The sequence below is a fragment of the Fistularia commersonii genome, chromosome 4, assembly GCF_037954325.1.
Source record: "Fistularia commersonii isolate RoL2024-O1a breed Wild chromosome 4, RoL_Fcom_v1.0, whole genome shotgun sequence".
In the NCBI taxonomy this organism is placed as follows: Eukaryota; Metazoa; Chordata; class Actinopteri; order Syngnathiformes; family Fistulariidae; genus Fistularia; species Fistularia commersonii.
The window spans coordinates 21941321-21956832 of record NC_141287.1 but is presented as its reverse complement, the minus strand read 5'-3'; the positions used below and the strand labels follow the sequence as shown (position 1 = coordinate 21956832).

Genomic DNA, 15512 nt, shown 5'->3' with positions numbered 1-15512 from the left:
CGACTTCATCCCGGCTCCGACAGCGTGATTTCTGACGGTTGGGTTCTACGCTTTCCGTGTTGTCGCTCGCCCGTGGGTTTCAGCTAACGGCGGCCGCAACTGTGACTCTCTGTGTCCAGAACAAGTATCGGCACGGATTGTGCAGGAAGTGACGGCGGAGGCGGTGGCGGTTCTCAAGGGCGAACAGGAGACTCAACGGCTGCCATCAGGTTTGCTGCACACAAAATACTTGCACTTTTTTTTTTTTTTTTTATATTTCCACAAATTTAAATGCGTCTAAATTCACATTAGCATTAATGCGACATCTTGTAGCGAACGGATGATATATCTTTTTGTAAGAAAAGCACACATCGGCTGACACGCGGCTCCAGTACGGCCTGAAAAAATAAGAATAAGAACAACTTTATTTGTCGCGAAGGAAATTATTGTGCCAGAGTGACAAGAAAAAATATAACAATAATAAATAATAGTAGAAAATTGTATAAACAGTAAAAAAAAAGAAAAAAAAAAGGGGGGGGGGGAATAAGAAATACAAATAAATCATAAAGTGTCTAATTTCTCAATCGGCTTTCCATTATTTAGGTTTTTCTGATTGTACGCGGAGCCGGGCGCTCGTAGGCCGGCGCTCATTCTCACGTCCACATTTATATTTAACCCTCATATATTATGTTAAGGGTCAATTTGACCCTTAACATAATATATGAGGGTTAAGTGAAAGCGCCGTCCGTCCTGTGATTTACAATCCAAGGGTTCTTCCTCTGCAGTTGAAGACACCGCCAACTTGCCTCCCTCGCCTCCACCCTCACCTGCTGCCGAGCACTTTGGCCCCCTGGAGCAAGGTAGGAATAATACCAGCTGTATTTGAGAGCTGTTTTCCAGCTTCCCCTGCGTTGTAACCTCGGGATCGCGGACGGCGTTCGAATCCGGTGTCTCCCGGTGTCTCCCGGTGTCTCCCGGTGTCTCCCGGTGTCTTCCGGTGTCTTCCGGTCCCGCCCGCTGTGTTTCACTGCTCCGGGACATGGAAGCGCAAACTGGTCGCTAAAGCATTTTAATCAGACACGAGCGTCATCTTGAGTTGCCACCTCCTCATCTTATGTGTGCACGTTGACAGTTTGAGTCTTAATCCGCACCATTTTTCTCCTCAGACCATCACGACAAGCATGTAACAAACATCATCCCTCTCATTCGCGTCCACGTCTTCGCTGTCTTAAATGTGACGGACGACACAAAGCTTCGCCGCTCTTATTTGTCCGATTCTAGTTTTTTGCTTTTTATTTTTCCCACTCTCAGTGTTTTATGTGTTTGTCGCACCGCAAGCCCAGCAAACATGACGTTTCAATGAAGTAGATGATTCTGGATTAACCCACAGTATCAAGTAGCCTCCGTGTGTGTGTGTGTGTGTGTGTGTGTGTGTGTGTGTGTTGTCAGTCCTCTGCCCTTCTAAGACTTGTTCTTTTGTAATGACTCAAGATTGATAAATGGTATAAATGTTCCCCGTAGAAGTGATTGTAAAATATTCCCGTTTGTGTTTGAGTGTCTTGGATGTGGACGAAGGTCAAACGTGATAGACGGCGGTTTATCTCTGTTTAAAAAGCTCTGCTCCCTAGATTTAGCTGTCAGAGACACTTTTGCATGATTATCTGCATTAAATCTGGAAAGCTCCTTCGCCTCTCGACTCATTTTCCCCGTGTTTTGAAACGACGACTCTGCGTTTTCTTTCCCCGGTCCACATCTCAGGGACGGAGTGAAGAAATTGTCAGGAACTTTTATCGGTCAATGTCAGGCGCTTCTGCATCGTCTCGTTGTTTCCTCCATTTTTTGCAATTTTTGTTCTGAGCTTAAATCCATCACATGCGATGAGATATGTTTTAAAATGTTAGTCAACGTTTGCGACGCATTTTATTTTATCTGTCCAAGAATAAGGCTTCCTGGTTCTGGTCACCTTTGATTTGTCTGTCACCGTCAACTCGTCAGCGTCCCACATGTGTGTGTGTGTGTGTGTGTGTGTGTGTGTGTGTGTGTGTGTGCGTGTGTGTGTGTGTGCGTGCGTGCGTGCGTGCGTGTGTGTGTGTGTCACGTTTCTCTCCGATCAAACTCTGTCCCTTTTATGAGCTCCCCTTTCCAATCAGTGTGTTTTGTGTTGGCTACTCAAAAAAAAAAAAATGACACAAAAAACAAATATATTTTGACTTTTCTCCCTCGTTTCTGTCTTTCTTCACGACAATGTCCATTTTAATAAGTTGTGAGAAAAAGGATTCTGGAACCAGACCTCTTTTCCGGATTCCGGTCGATTCTAACGGCGACGTGAATCGGCTTTAAATCTAGAAAACAAGATCCCAATGAGAAAAAACACTTTTCCCGTTTCGGTCGTCTCGATGGATTTTCACTGGAAAATCCCATTTCAAGCGCCGTCGGGCTAAAAGGGACTTTAAGATGGACATCTGTGTGCGATCTCTCTTTTGTTTTTCTCGTGTTACTTTTCCTTCCCTTCTCTTTTTCTTTCCAGTCTGTGTGTCCAGATATCCCTGCAGTTCTTCTCCTTGTGTCTGTCTTGTTTGTAGATGTAGGGGATGAGGAGGCGGCAGGCCCTCTCCGCCGCTTCCAAAATTCTCGGGAGAGGTGCAAGTTCCTCGCCCCCTCCATCTCGGTGTCCGTGCCCGAGGACGATCCCTACCACTCCGACGAGGAGTACTATGAGCACCCGTTGTTCAGCCCAGAGTGGACGCACTCGGGCTCGCGGCCCACAGGGCCGGCCGTGGCCTTTAGACAGATTGAAGGTGAACCACGCATGGTTCCTCTTTGCCGTTTAACCCCCGCATCGCCTCCTCTTTCTTTCTCTGCCTTCCCTTTTTAACATCCTTTCCTGCTTCTGTGATTCCTCTCCCCCCCGTCCTACCGTCTGTCCGTCCGTCAATCCGTCTGTCCGTCTGTCTCGGCGTGTGTGTGCGTGCGTGCGTGCGTGCGTGTGTGTGTCGACATGTCTTTGTGGCGTTTGTTTTGCTAAAAATCGGAGTCATTTCAGATTGTTTTGATATTAGCATTTCACTCTTCATTTGTGTCACCTCTGGTCATTGCTGCCTGCGGCCGCCGAGCCGTTCGACCCGACGCGCCGCGGGACGTCAGTCCAACATTCTGATTCCCTCGTCGTCGAACCTCCAGATCCGAAGGCTTCCGTTGCTTTTTGACCTTTTTCCCCCGACCCGATCAAAGCTTGGTTCTAAACTGCGGCCACAAAGAAGCCCGTCTTGCGAAAGAGCTGCGTCCTTTTTAATCGTCCTTTTTGTTTCCGCCCGCCCGGACTCGACCCGCCTCTTCTCCCAGCCGCCTTTTAGAAGACGCCGGGATCCGAAGTGCCGGTAAAGCGGAGAAACGTTGGCCCACAAAGCGTCCCACTTTTGGCCGCTGTTTCCAAAACCCCTTCGGTCATCGCCGGCGATTGCTAGATTTAGGTCGCGGGCGGTAGATGGAGAGCGCGATATTTTCCCCGACAACGACGTCGATTCAAATGCTCGACCAAAACATCCGGTGGCCTCGGCGGAAAGGAGACGTGATGAAAACACGGTCACACGCAACACGCCGTGCCCATGTGTAATGTTCTTGTATGTGTGAAGGCTTCAGACGGACTCTCCCCGGAGCCCAAACTTGTGTTTTCACATTACCCAAGTCTGTGTTGCCTGTAGTCTTAATGTTTCCCCCTCTCGCCCTGTGTTTGAGAAGAAGAGACCATGGAGGCTCTTACAGCTGAATACGAGGAGGAGGAGGAGGAGGAGGAGGAGGAGGAGGAGGAGGAGGAGAGTGCAGAGGCAGCAGAGTCCGAGGCAGCTCTTGACGAGCGGCGGTGGAGTTTGGAAGAGCCCGAGCTGGACGGCCCGCCAGCTGAGCCCTTAGAGCAGGGAGAGGCCGTAGACAAAGCCCAGAGTTTAGCCGCGGGGTCGGCCGAGGCGGTTAGCGCCGCCGCCGCCGCCGCCGCCGCGATCCCTTTGGACAAAGAGGAGGAGGAAGCAGAGGGCGAGGAGAGCCGGGTAACAGGTGTGTCCTGCCCTCTGCCTCTCCCTGCCTGCATGTGGCTGCACTGTCTCAGAATGCCGGCGTCGAACAGAATCCGTGAGCTTTTAAAGAGCATTATTCCGACGGAATGGCAAATCCTTCCCCCTGCGATCTGCTATGGGCTGCGAGGCAACACAGGCTTGTCGGTCACGTTCTTTTTATCTTGATCTGGCGTAACCCCGGTGCTTGTCTTTTCTTTTTTCTTTCTTTCTTTCTTTCTTTCTCCTCGCTGTGGTTTTTGGTGGCCGACCGTTTTTTTTTCTTTGTTTCGTTGGTATGACGAGTGACGTGTCGCCGATCGTAACGGTGCTTCTTTTTGTTGTCGCTGTTCTTTTTTCTTTTTTTTTTTTTTTTGTACCAGCTCTGAGCTTACAGGTATATCAGTACGTTTACACATGGCTCGGCGCTGAAGTGCCAGTGCTGCGCTTTTTTGTAAACCTCAAATTATACCTAGTCCACGTGGGTCGCTCGTTCGACGAATCGGCGGGGAATTTCATGTCGGCTCTCTCGTGTTTGGTGTGTCGTACTCGTAAGTGGCCCCGGGTTTCATCCAAAACATGGTTTTCCCAGGTAAATGCCAATTCATGAGTTTCGTTTGGAGTTTTTGTTACCGTCAGGCGAATTTGGTATTTCTCTGTCATTCGCCGGCCAGCTTCCTCGCCAAATATCCCTTTCGGATCATTTCGACCGCGTAAGAAAGTCCCGATCCGGGCCGACGTGAACTCGTTCCGGACGAACGATGTGAACACGGGTACCTTCTGTACGCCCCAAGATCTCAAATTGTCATGGAATCCCATTGGACAAATAAAGAATGACAGGAATGCCATTCTTTCCGACATGATGTTTACAGTATTTGCATGGATGGATCATCACATTGACTATTGTTTATTTCCCATGAATCAGCGTAAGAGTTCCCTCATGCCGCTACTGTCACATAGTGTACCATGCCATTTTCTCATCCATCTGTGACTTGGTGGATCCCATAATCTCGCCGTTCTCCAGCGATGGCCGAAACCGTGTGCCGTAAGTTGTTTTGACGAAAGCTTCGCCCGTCCTCTGCTTCTTCCAGTCCCAGGCTAAAATAATACCTCGCTCACAGCATGTCAAAGCATTGCTTTTCTCCTTACGTTCAAAACAGCCAACTTCTAGATGTGCTTTCAGCTGCGAAGATGGACTCAGACAAGCAGGAGAGCAAGAAAAGAGTTTCCGTGAGCCCGGACGCCGCCGGATCGGAGAAACGACCGGAAGAATTTTTCGAGCCCCGGATCCAGGGATTCTTCGCCGGAGAGCGGGTCGTACCCGAGAGCCCCACCATGGACGTGCCCTTCGAAACCCCGCCGGTTGAAAACCAAGCCAAAGACGGCGGCAGGTCCCTCACCCTGCAGCCCGCCTACGGCGAGCCGATCACCGTGTCGGAGAAGCAGCCGTCGGTGGAGGTGGTGGAGTTCAGCAGCATCGGCGCGCCTTCCGACTTCTCTTCGATGGGGGTCAAAGCGGAAGAAGGGCCGCCGGCGACCGATCGCTCCGCCGTATCGGCGTACTTCGAAACCTCGGCCGCCGGCGCGGACGAGGCTCCCCGGAAGGCCGAGGGCTATTATGAACTCAGCAGGGCCGGCGAAGAGAAGAGCGCGGCGGACGTCGAGACTCGGGAGATCCGCTTCGGCGAACGAGCAGAAGCCCACGATAGGCCCGAAACCAAAAAGACGACGGCCGAAGACGCCAGAATGTTCTCCGTCCCCGACAGGAGCGGCGAGTGCCGGCTGTCACCGGGCAAACTGGCCTTGGAGCAGCGGAGCTACTCGCTCAACATCACTATCGGAACGCTGGATCAGAGCGGCCAAGCCAAATCCAGGAACTTTTCCCCGCTGGCCACAGATATAATGTCGTATACCAGCGGCAGTCTGGACGAGTCCGCCGATTACCTGCCGGCCGCCACTCCCTCGGCGGAGAAACCCATGTCCTTCCCGCCTTTGATTCTGGAGACGGCGGCTTCCGTCACCTCGGACTCCTCGTCCCCTCCGAGGGCGGCGGAGGCGATTTCGAAAGCCGGCTCTCGACCCGAGTCGCCGGAATCCCCTCAGCCGAACAAGGCGGCTTACAAAAACGGCGCGGTGATGGCGCAGGACTTGCCGGAGATGCTGGACCTCGCCGGAACGCGCTCCCGATTGGCGTCGGAGAACACGGAACCGGAAATCGTCCGAGGGAGGTCCGCTCAAGCCGACGCCGCCTTCTCCGACGACCCTTTGGCCGGCTTCGTTTCGGGGGAACAAAGTCCCGGGGTCAGAAAGAGCGATAGCCAGCTGGAAGAGATGGGCTACTGCGTGTTCAGTGAATATTCCGGGCCGATGCCGTCCCCCGCCGATGTATTCAGCCCCACCAAAATATCGGCGCAGGCGTTCACCCCGTCGGTTTTAGAGGAGAAAGTGGCCGAGCAAGCCCGGAAATTAGCGGTCAGAGACACGTCCGTGGAGGAAAAGGCCCGGGCGTCGGAAGCTGCCGACGCCGGCGAAGAAAAGGAGGAGAAGCGGGCGGAAAGCCAGGAGCCGCCTGAAGAAAAAGGCAAAGAGGTCGCCGTGGAGCCGGCGAGCGAGGCCGAGGCGGCGACCCCGCGGGGGAAGCCGTCGGCTCCGCCGCACGCGGGGGAAGCGTTTGTGACGCCGACCGTCACCGTGACCTTAGAGGAAGGCGGCAGGTCGGGGAGCGAGTCGGAGCGACAAGCCAGCGGCGAAGGATCGGCGTCCGAGACGGAGATCGCCGATTACGAGAGGCAGATCCGCAAACTGGAGATGGAGGACAGGCCTCTGAGTCTGGAGGAGGAGCGCGAGCTGCGGGAGCTCCGCGAGAAGGTGAAGCTGGTCCACCAGGAGGCCTACGAGGAGGTGGACGCCGAGGACGTCTACCAGCTGACGGGAGTCGCCAAGGACCGGATCGCCAGGCCCGTCAAAACCTCCCCGGCCTCCTCGGTGGAAAGCAACATCGACGACGACAAGCTCCTCTCCCCGGTGCTCTCGCCGGCCAAGAACAAACAGAGGGAACTTTACGGATCCCCGAAAAGAACGCCTTCACCTGCGCCGGCCGCCGGCAGAGAAGATAAAGACAAGCTGGAGCAGGAGAGGAAAGAGAAGGAACGACAGGAACAGGAAGCCGCCGAGAAGAGAGTCAGAGAGGAGAAGGAGGAGGCGGAGAGGAAAGAGAGGGAGGAGAAGGAAAAGATGCGGGAAGAGACGAAAGAACGACAGGAGAGGGAGAGGAAGGAGAAAGAGGAGGCAGAAGCCAGGATGAGGGAGGACGAAGAGAGGAAAGAAAGAGAGCGGGAATTACAAGAGAAAGCAGAGAAGGAGAAGCGTGAACGAGAAGAAAGGGAGAGGAAGGAAAAGGAAGAGAAAGTCAAGAAAGAGAGAGAGGAGAAGGAGATGAAAGAGAAGGAAGAGAAAGAAAAGAAAGAGAAGGAAGAGAAAGAAAGGAAAGAGAAGGAAGAGAGGGAGATGAAAGAAAAGGCAGAGAAAGAGAAGGAGATGAAAGAAAGGGAAGAAATAGAGAGGAAAGAGAAGGTGGAGAAAGAAAGAAAGGAGAAGGAAGAGAAGGAAAGGAAAGAGAAGGAAGAGAGAGAGGCGAAAGAAAAGGCTGAGAAGGAGAAAGAAGAGCGGGAGATGAAGGAAAAGGCAGAGAAAGAGGAAAAAGAGAAGCGAGAGAGAGAAAGAAAAGAGAGGGAAGAACGAGAGCTCAGAGAGAAGGTGGAGAAGGAGAAGGAGAAGGAGAAGGAGAAGGAGAAGGAGAAGCAGCAGAAAGGTGTTGAGGTGACGGAGAAGCTGTGTGAGGCGGTGGGAGGAGCTGAGGCAGCAACCAGGACGCCGCCCGCTGGGAAAGAACCTGAAAAACAGCCCAGCGTAGAGAAGGAGGCAGCGGAAGGTGAAGGCCATGTGCCGGACGCCGGAGCCGGAGCCGGAGCCGAGGCCGGTACCGGCGCCGGTGTCGGGGTCGCGGCCCGGCCCGGAAAGGAAGCCCCCGAGGCTCGAGCCGCCATCGAATCGGTGGTGACGGTGGAGGACGACTTCATCACGGTGGTCCAGACCATCGAGGAGGCGGAGGAGCCGGGCCACAGCGTTCGCTTCTCGGCGCCGCCCCAGGACCGAGCCCTCGGGGTCTCCGTCCGCAAGTCGGAGGAAGAGGACGAGGATTCGGTGGAGCTGGCCCAGGAGGCGGCCGGTCCGGAGGACGTCGGCGAGACCCCGGGCTCTCCGGAGAGGGAGGCTCCTCACGAGGAGACGGAGGGGCCGACGGAAAGCTACGACCGGGACGAAACCACGATGGACGACTCGGTGCTGGACAGCTCCTGGATGGACGCGCAAGGTGAGCCTCGGCCCCGGAGACCCGCCGCTCCGGAAGGCCTTTACGGATGTTTGACCCGGATAATGTCTTCCGTATCCTGTCTGGACATTTTGCAGATGACGATAAGAGCGTTCTCACGGAGCAGATCGAGCCTTTGCCCAGAGCGCTCAGCCCGCTCAAAACGCTGGCGCAGACTCAGCAGACGCATCAGAAGAAGACGGACAAAGCGGAGAAGCCGGTCAAAGCCAAGACCAAAGGCGGGCGAACCAAAGGCCGGATCTCCACCCCCGAGAGGAAAACCGCACGCAAAGAGCCCGTCTACGTTCCCAGGGACGAGGTCAAGAAGAAAAAAGGTTCCCGACGCTTTACCTTCCTTCTCGCGTCTCAAAGACTTCCATCAACTGCTAGTTGAGGAGTTGCCCTCGCTGTCTCGTAGGGGCCGCATAAAGCAGTGAAAGAACGCGGAAAATGGCTTATTTCTTATCCCGGCAACCGTCACGTGCATCTTCTTATCACACGCTGAATTTAACGGCTCCGTTTTCACGGTCAGGTCGCTGAGCAAATACGAGCTCGCGAGCCACGAACCGGCTCCTCTCGGGGGGAAAGAGCGCACCGGGCCGGCCGGAGCTCCCGTCAGAGGCTTTCCTTGGCAGGGAGTCCTTGAGGCAGCGCAGCGTCTCAGCAGATGCAGAAATACAAGGTTTTCTAGTGGCGGTCTGGAGTCGGGGTAAAATTGGACGCGCCGATGCGCCCGTCGCAGGAAAAGTGGCGTTCTTGTCGCGCTGCCGGTGGGATTTTAAACCGGCGAGAGGAGGTTTGGTTGTTAGTCAGAGACAAATGGAAGGGGTTTCCGCGGCCAACGGCTGAATTATTCCTGCATATTGTGATTGTCGAGGCGATTTAACCCCCCAAATCCATTAAACTATAATCTAGGAATTCAGCCATAAACACGTCCGGCAGTTAGAAACGGGCGGTTGAGGTCCGCGGTCATCCTGCAGCATCGTGCCTCCGCTGACGTGGACTTCCTTGTCCCTCCTGCTGTGTAGCTGTGATAAAGAAGACGGAGCTAGCCAAAAGAATGGAGGCTCAGACTCCGTCCCCGTCCAAGAGGAGCTCGGGGAAACCGGCCGTCCGTCAGACCCGCCCGGTGCAGCACCACTCCTGCCCCAGGAGGAGACCCACAGGTGACGTGTCGCCGCCGTCACCTCCGGCGGACAAACCTCGTTTCATCGTGTCCACGCGCCCGTCGACATTTTCCATCATTTCATTTCTGTTCCGTCCCGAGGGGTCGAGTGGAAAGGATTCGCCAGCGTGGTTTGTCCGGCGGAGACGCTCGGGTTGCAAATTTTGATTTTTTTTGTCCGAGCCGCCTTCGCATCTGATAGCGTCAGACTAATTCATGTCCCCTTAATCTTTTTATTTTATTTATTGACTTGAATTATTGTTTTACGAGGAGTTCGACCTGTCCAAAAGTCACCAGGGCCAAATTGCTCTCGACTCAGCCCCTCTCGTTATTCACTGCATTTACTTATTCCATCTTATGATTTAACGTCTGTGTCTTTTGCATTATTTTCAATAAAATCCAACTGCTTTACTGATTTGATTTGATGTCACGTTTTTTGTTCATTTAGTCCATTCTTCATTTGTGTTGAAAAAAAACAAAACAAAAAAAAAAAAAGGGTCACCCGAGCACTGTGAATTCCTCTTTTGTGTATCTGTGCCATATTTCCACGTGCATCTGTGAGCTGATTGTGTTATTGTGTCTTATTTGTGTTTCTGGAGTCAAGATAGTCTGGAACGGGTGTAAAACGGCTGACGGGTCTGGAGTGAATCAGTATCCGCTCTAGCGTTTGCGTGCACGGATGTTTAAGGGCCCATTTTTCCTATTTTATTGTCATACACCTGATTGGTCTCTGTCCTAAAGCATTTTGGAATTCATATCCTTCATTTAAATGCATCTTAAGAGTGTATTTTCCAGCGTGAGCACCTTCAGCCTCTCCGTTCCCCCTCCTTGATGAGGCTTTGCACTGCCGAGAATCACTGACATTGTCATTTCTCTCCTAGAGTCGCTACCAGACAGTCGTCACTCTTTCAGTGTTGCCAGACGGTCCCACGAAAGAGCATGGGTGAGTACGTGCGCACCAGAGCGCGTGCACAGCCGCCGGAGGCGCGAAACACCCAGGATAGAAGCCGTCTGTTTTACGGACGGATCTTATCCCTTCGTGTGAAAGTATCCCGTCGAATGAGTTTGAGAGTTTAGGACCTTTGGCTTCTGGACTTACGACGTAAATGAACCCCGCTGATATTCTAATATCGGGGTCTGGGCGAGGCGATCGTCCGCTCAGCTCGGGATCCCGTGACCTGGAGGAAGAACAGAAACTCCTTGGATAAAGAGCGTTCGCGGCCTCCAAGCCGGCGCTCGCCTCCGTCTTTATCGGCGTTACGATCCCGACGTGAGAAACTGCATTTTAGCGCCGATCCTCTGTGCCTCAGTCTGTTGTCAATCATTCTCAATGGCGTTTGCGTTTGGGACGCGGTTTCGTTGCGTCGTCGCCTCGCAGAAGACGGTCGTTTAGATCGAGCGGTCGGAAAAATCGAGCGGTGACATTTCACCGCCGGCCGCGGTCGCGACTCCATTTTACTCCTCCGCCAAAATAATGACAGTTATTGTGTGCGAAATGAGACATTTTCTGCGTATCTTAAATGTCATGTATGCTGTCGTGGTCGTCTCCTCACTTGGAGTCCAATTTGGATTCCGCTTTTATTTTCTATTTACCGTCTTCCATCACGCCACTCAATATTATCTGCTGTGCCACTGAATCTGAGCATGAGCATGAGTGTTTTGTGTTCGGGTGTCATTCATTTCTAATTAATTGTCGACATTTTCACGACGACGGCGCCGGATGTGATCTCGCGAGTGGTGCGTCGGCTCCCGGGCCGTGATCACGCATGCTGAAACGCTGTTATTTCCACCTCTCTGTCACATTTCGTCCCACGCCGTGGTGCCGTGGTACTCACCCGCATGGCCTCATCGCCGTCCCATCTTAGTGCCGTGCGCATCGTTTCCCACTAACAAAGATCCCCACCTCCACATCCAGAGCGGCCGCTTCATTAAATAGACCTCGTCCATCCACCGCCTCGGTTTTACCGAGACTCGTAGCCAAGGTAGGTGGCCGCCAGCGCGGCGCTCGAGCTGTAGGAGCTCCTCGCAGGACACGTAGCAAACACATTCGTTGTTGAAAAGTCAAACGAGTCCCACGTGTGTGTGTGTTTAAGAAATGAATACGAGTGGCGACGGGACTGAGGTTGTGCTGTGGGTCGCTGTTCCGTGTGTGTGTGTGTGTGTGTGTGTGTGTGTGTGTGCATGTGCCTCCGCAGGACGGCGGGTCGCGGAGCCCCGACAAGGCGTCCTCTCTGCCGCGCCACGCCTCCCTTCTGGGTCGACGTGGATATCAAGACCAGGAGGAGAGTTCAACCTCCATCACCAGCTCTGGTTCTACTGCTCCTCGCAGACCCACAGGTGGACCACACTCTGTCACTGCTCTGGAGAAGGAAAACTGCAGGATAGAGAGATAGATAGATAGATGGATGGATGGAAGATAGATAGATAGATAGATAGATAGATAGATAGATAGATCTGCTATCGATCGATCAATAAGATAAGATAAGATAAGATAAGAAAAATTTTATTAATCCAGAAGGAAATTGTTGTGCCATAGTTACAGAAAACATAACAGTAATAAATGATAAAAAGAAAAAGGCAGAATTAGAAATAAAAATAAACTATAAACTACAAAGTGTTTCAGTGAAACTATAAAGTGTCTTAGTAACAAGTGAGGTAAGGAGTGCACAATAGTATGATAAAAGGTAGATCGATAGATAGATGATAGATAGATAGATCTGCTATCGATCGATCAATAGATAGATAGGTGGATGAATATCATCTTGCAGAAACAGCAATCCTATCTTAAACGCTGTATCATTTATCAGCTGTTTCTTCTGGATCTAAAACCTCATGCTTTGCTTTCATGCCTGCATTCAAAACCAGAAGAACTCAAGTCTCCCTGTTTCAACCTGGACAATATTCAGACGCGCTCCTGATTCAAAAATAGGTTATTTATCCCATTAGTTGTGATGGAAATGGGAGATTTGTTGTTGGAAGGCTCCGTGTTTTGCTTTGCTCTAATTCTCTGATCCTAACCGGACTGAGGGTTTTCCTTTTTCTGCCTTCTTACCGTGAATGTGTTTCTCCAGGCCTCCCGTTCTCATCCTCCTGAAATGTTAAATCTCATAACTGGCTTCAGATGAATGCTTTCCCTCCCATTGCACCCCTCAATCTGAAACCTTCCTTTTGCCCCCCGTAGCGTTTCGCCCCGAGATGAGGGCGGAGCACAGGACGGGCCGAGCCCCGAGCATGACAGGTAAAGCTGCCGGTGCGTTTATTCTCTTGAGTTTCGCACGGGTTTGCGCACATCTACGTATTTCTGTAATGGCTCAGCCTCGTCAAATGAAGCTGAAGATGGGTGGATTTCGGTCGGTGTCGGCGCGAGGAGCGGTCGAGAGACGCCGTCGTAAGGACGGTCAAATGTTACGGGAAAGCACTTGTTTACGCCGAGTTCGCTCTTTCTAGTAACGGAAAGCGTGCGCTCCCGCTCGGCCCGCAGCGGCCACTCCACGCCGCGCACTCCGGGCTCCTCCGCCATCACCCCTGGAAGCCCGCCCAGCTACTCCTCCTCGTCCAGGACCCCGGGAACCCCCCGCTCCCTCAGTTTGATCTCCCACGACAGGAAGGTGGCCGTGGTCCGCACGCCGCCCAAGTCTCCCGCCACCACGCCCAAGCAGCTGCGGATCATCAACCAGCCGCTGCCCGACTTCAAGAACGTCAAGTCCAAGATCGGCTCCACGGAAAACATCAAGTACCAGCCCAAAGGAGGCCAGGTGACGCTCCGTGTTATTTCCTTCTCCTCGCCGACACATTTCATCTCTTTTTTTATTGTTTTTACCTTGAGATGCGAGACAAAAGGAACACGGAGATACAGGCATGGCTGTAAATCAACAATATCCACACGGTCAAAGATATGAATACACAGCCATCGGGTTACTTTGTGTTTATCGTATTTATTGTTTCCGATCTACTTTTTCTCCCTTTGATATTTCCTCCGGCGGTCCTCGAACCCGAGTCCACGCCATTAGTCCATTAGTCTCCTGGTCTTCCACCCGCCTCCGCTCTCCTTCCCCGTTACGTCTCCCGGCCGTCACTCCTTCCGCGCAAAGACCGCTCGGAAATAACTCGCGGAATAACACGACGTTCGTTCTCAAAGCTCAGAACCGACAGAATAAGAAAAGAAATGGCGGTTTGCACTTTTAAAGGTGATATCTATTGAAAAAAAAAAAAAAAACAATTAACCGCCTGACTAACTTTAATGGAGTTTCCAGAGACGGCGTGCCGTCTCAGAGGCCCAGACATGAAAACGCATTTCTACCATTCAAACTGCATCCTGCTAAATGCTTAATTAGGTGACATACGTATTGTGAAAGTTTATCTATCCGGAATACTTGGAACAGTTTTTTTTTTCTGGTTTTGCATTTAAAATCCAAAGTAGGAAAAACGCAATGATATGTATGCTTTTGGATGACACACCCTTTAATCACAGCTCTGTGGAGCCTTTTTCAGATTCATGTTACTGCCTTCTGACATTACGTCAGCAAAACCATGAATTGCCACGGCTCTGCAAGCAGTTTAGCTAGAAATAATAGCAACTGTTCATTTAATAGTTGGTGTTTCTGCACCAAACCTGCACCCGCAGGAGGTGCGCGATGGTGAACTCCCACAATGTGACGTCCCGCCTTGCCGCGCAGCTCCGTGAGCTAGCCGGGAGCTAGCCGGGAGCTAGCTGATATCGTGCGGATTGCGATAAAACAGCAAGCTGTCCGTCGCAGTGGCTTCTTCCAGATCTCACCGCTGGCCTGAAGGGGAGGGTCAGCGCTTCGCTTGCTTGACATCTGCATGACCGGCTTTGTGTCGGTGCTGTCCAGCGCAGCCGGACAATAAATAAGCATCTGCAGCAGATCGGGGCGGGTGGAGACGTTAGCTTTGTGCTAATGCTCGTATTCTTGTGCGGACACGCGGGCTCAGTCAAAACCACCGACGGAGATGAAACCAGAGCGGTCAGCTCATTGGGAACAAGTGCGTCTTTGCAGGATTTAGAGGGAATTGTTGTCTGAAAGAGCAGGCTGTGCAGAAAAGGGACGATGAACAGTTGATGTTATTTACTTGAGTGTTTTCGGGGACCTGCAGGGAAATGTTTTCATCAGATGCATTCCGGACGAGCTACCGCCGTGCAAGAAACGAGCGACAAACTATCCGGTGTTTTCATCCGGGGTTCACACGTGAAGTCGTCAATCTGTGTTGCTTTCGCTGTGGAAGGTTGTGTTTTGGTTGCTGAGCCCGCGCACTCAATGTAGACTCGCTGTGAGTCAATATGGTAGCATTTTTTATCAGTGACACACAATGATCCAAATCATTTCATTTGGCTCATTTGGCATTTCCTGAAAATCAGCAATAAATTTCACCAAAACAAATCAAATCCTCCTGAGAATTGCTGACAATCAGAATCAGGATCAAAATAATTTTAGAGGGAACGTGTCCCGTGTAACGGCGTCGCGTAAAAGAAACATTTAAAGTTAATTTAAAAACATTAACTCAGCAATCATAAAAAGAACACACAAGTTGTGAATAAATGCACACAAATGAACGCGATGCTAATCAGGATGGTGCGACCAGTATTCCCTCTAATTTTTCACACCTGGGATCATAGTTTCATTTAGTCCATATATTTCCCTCAGAAAACTGGTTTACCACTTTAGCTTGGCTGCATGTTTATATCTATTTGCACAAAGTCCGACAGCCATTCCAACCTAAAAGAACCGCATTTCTTTTTTCCTTTGGTTCGGTGAGCGGACGGATCACATTCACTGCTCGTTTCCCTATGATAAGTGGTTAGCATGTTAGCATTAGCGTCACTTAACTCTGCCACACGGTTAGTATTGTTATATAGCACGTACGGGCAGAGCCTGTGCGCACGTGCTGTCCGTGCCGTGATTGGCTGCGTAGCGTAATGCATCGTATCGTTTGA

The 15512-nt window shown here is 51.8% G+C and overlaps 1 protein-coding gene across 17 annotated transcripts in view; it reads left to right on the top strand.

Annotated features, from left to right (window-relative positions):
- map2 (microtubule-associated protein 2) overlaps window positions 1–15512 on the top strand; it is an 82799-nt gene that overhangs the window by 56191 nt on the left and 11096 nt on the right. For 8 of the 17 annotated variants that reach the window (XM_086146005.1, XM_086146002.1, XM_086146001.1 and 5 more), the window contains 11 exons: window positions 120–209; window positions 765–839; window positions 2562–2777; window positions 3718–4029; window positions 5209–8397; window positions 8493–8729; window positions 9423–9560; window positions 10441–10502; window positions 11755–11896; window positions 12741–12809; window positions 13007–13314. In XM_086146005.1, the coding sequence (XP_086002131.1) occupies window positions 120–209; window positions 765–839; window positions 2562–2777; window positions 3718–4029; window positions 5209–8397; window positions 8493–8729; window positions 9423–9560; window positions 10441–10502; window positions 11755–11896; window positions 12741–12809; window positions 13007–13314 (4838 nt within the window). Of the gene's footprint in view, window positions 1–119; window positions 210–764; window positions 840–2561; window positions 2778–3717; window positions 4030–4964; window positions 5071–5208; window positions 8398–8492; window positions 8730–9422; window positions 9561–10440; window positions 10503–11424; window positions 11542–11754; window positions 11897–12740; window positions 12810–13006; window positions 13315–15512 lie in introns of those variants that run through there. The other 9 variants (XM_086146006.1, XM_086146004.1, XM_086146000.1 and 6 more) reach the window with 5 other exon arrangements.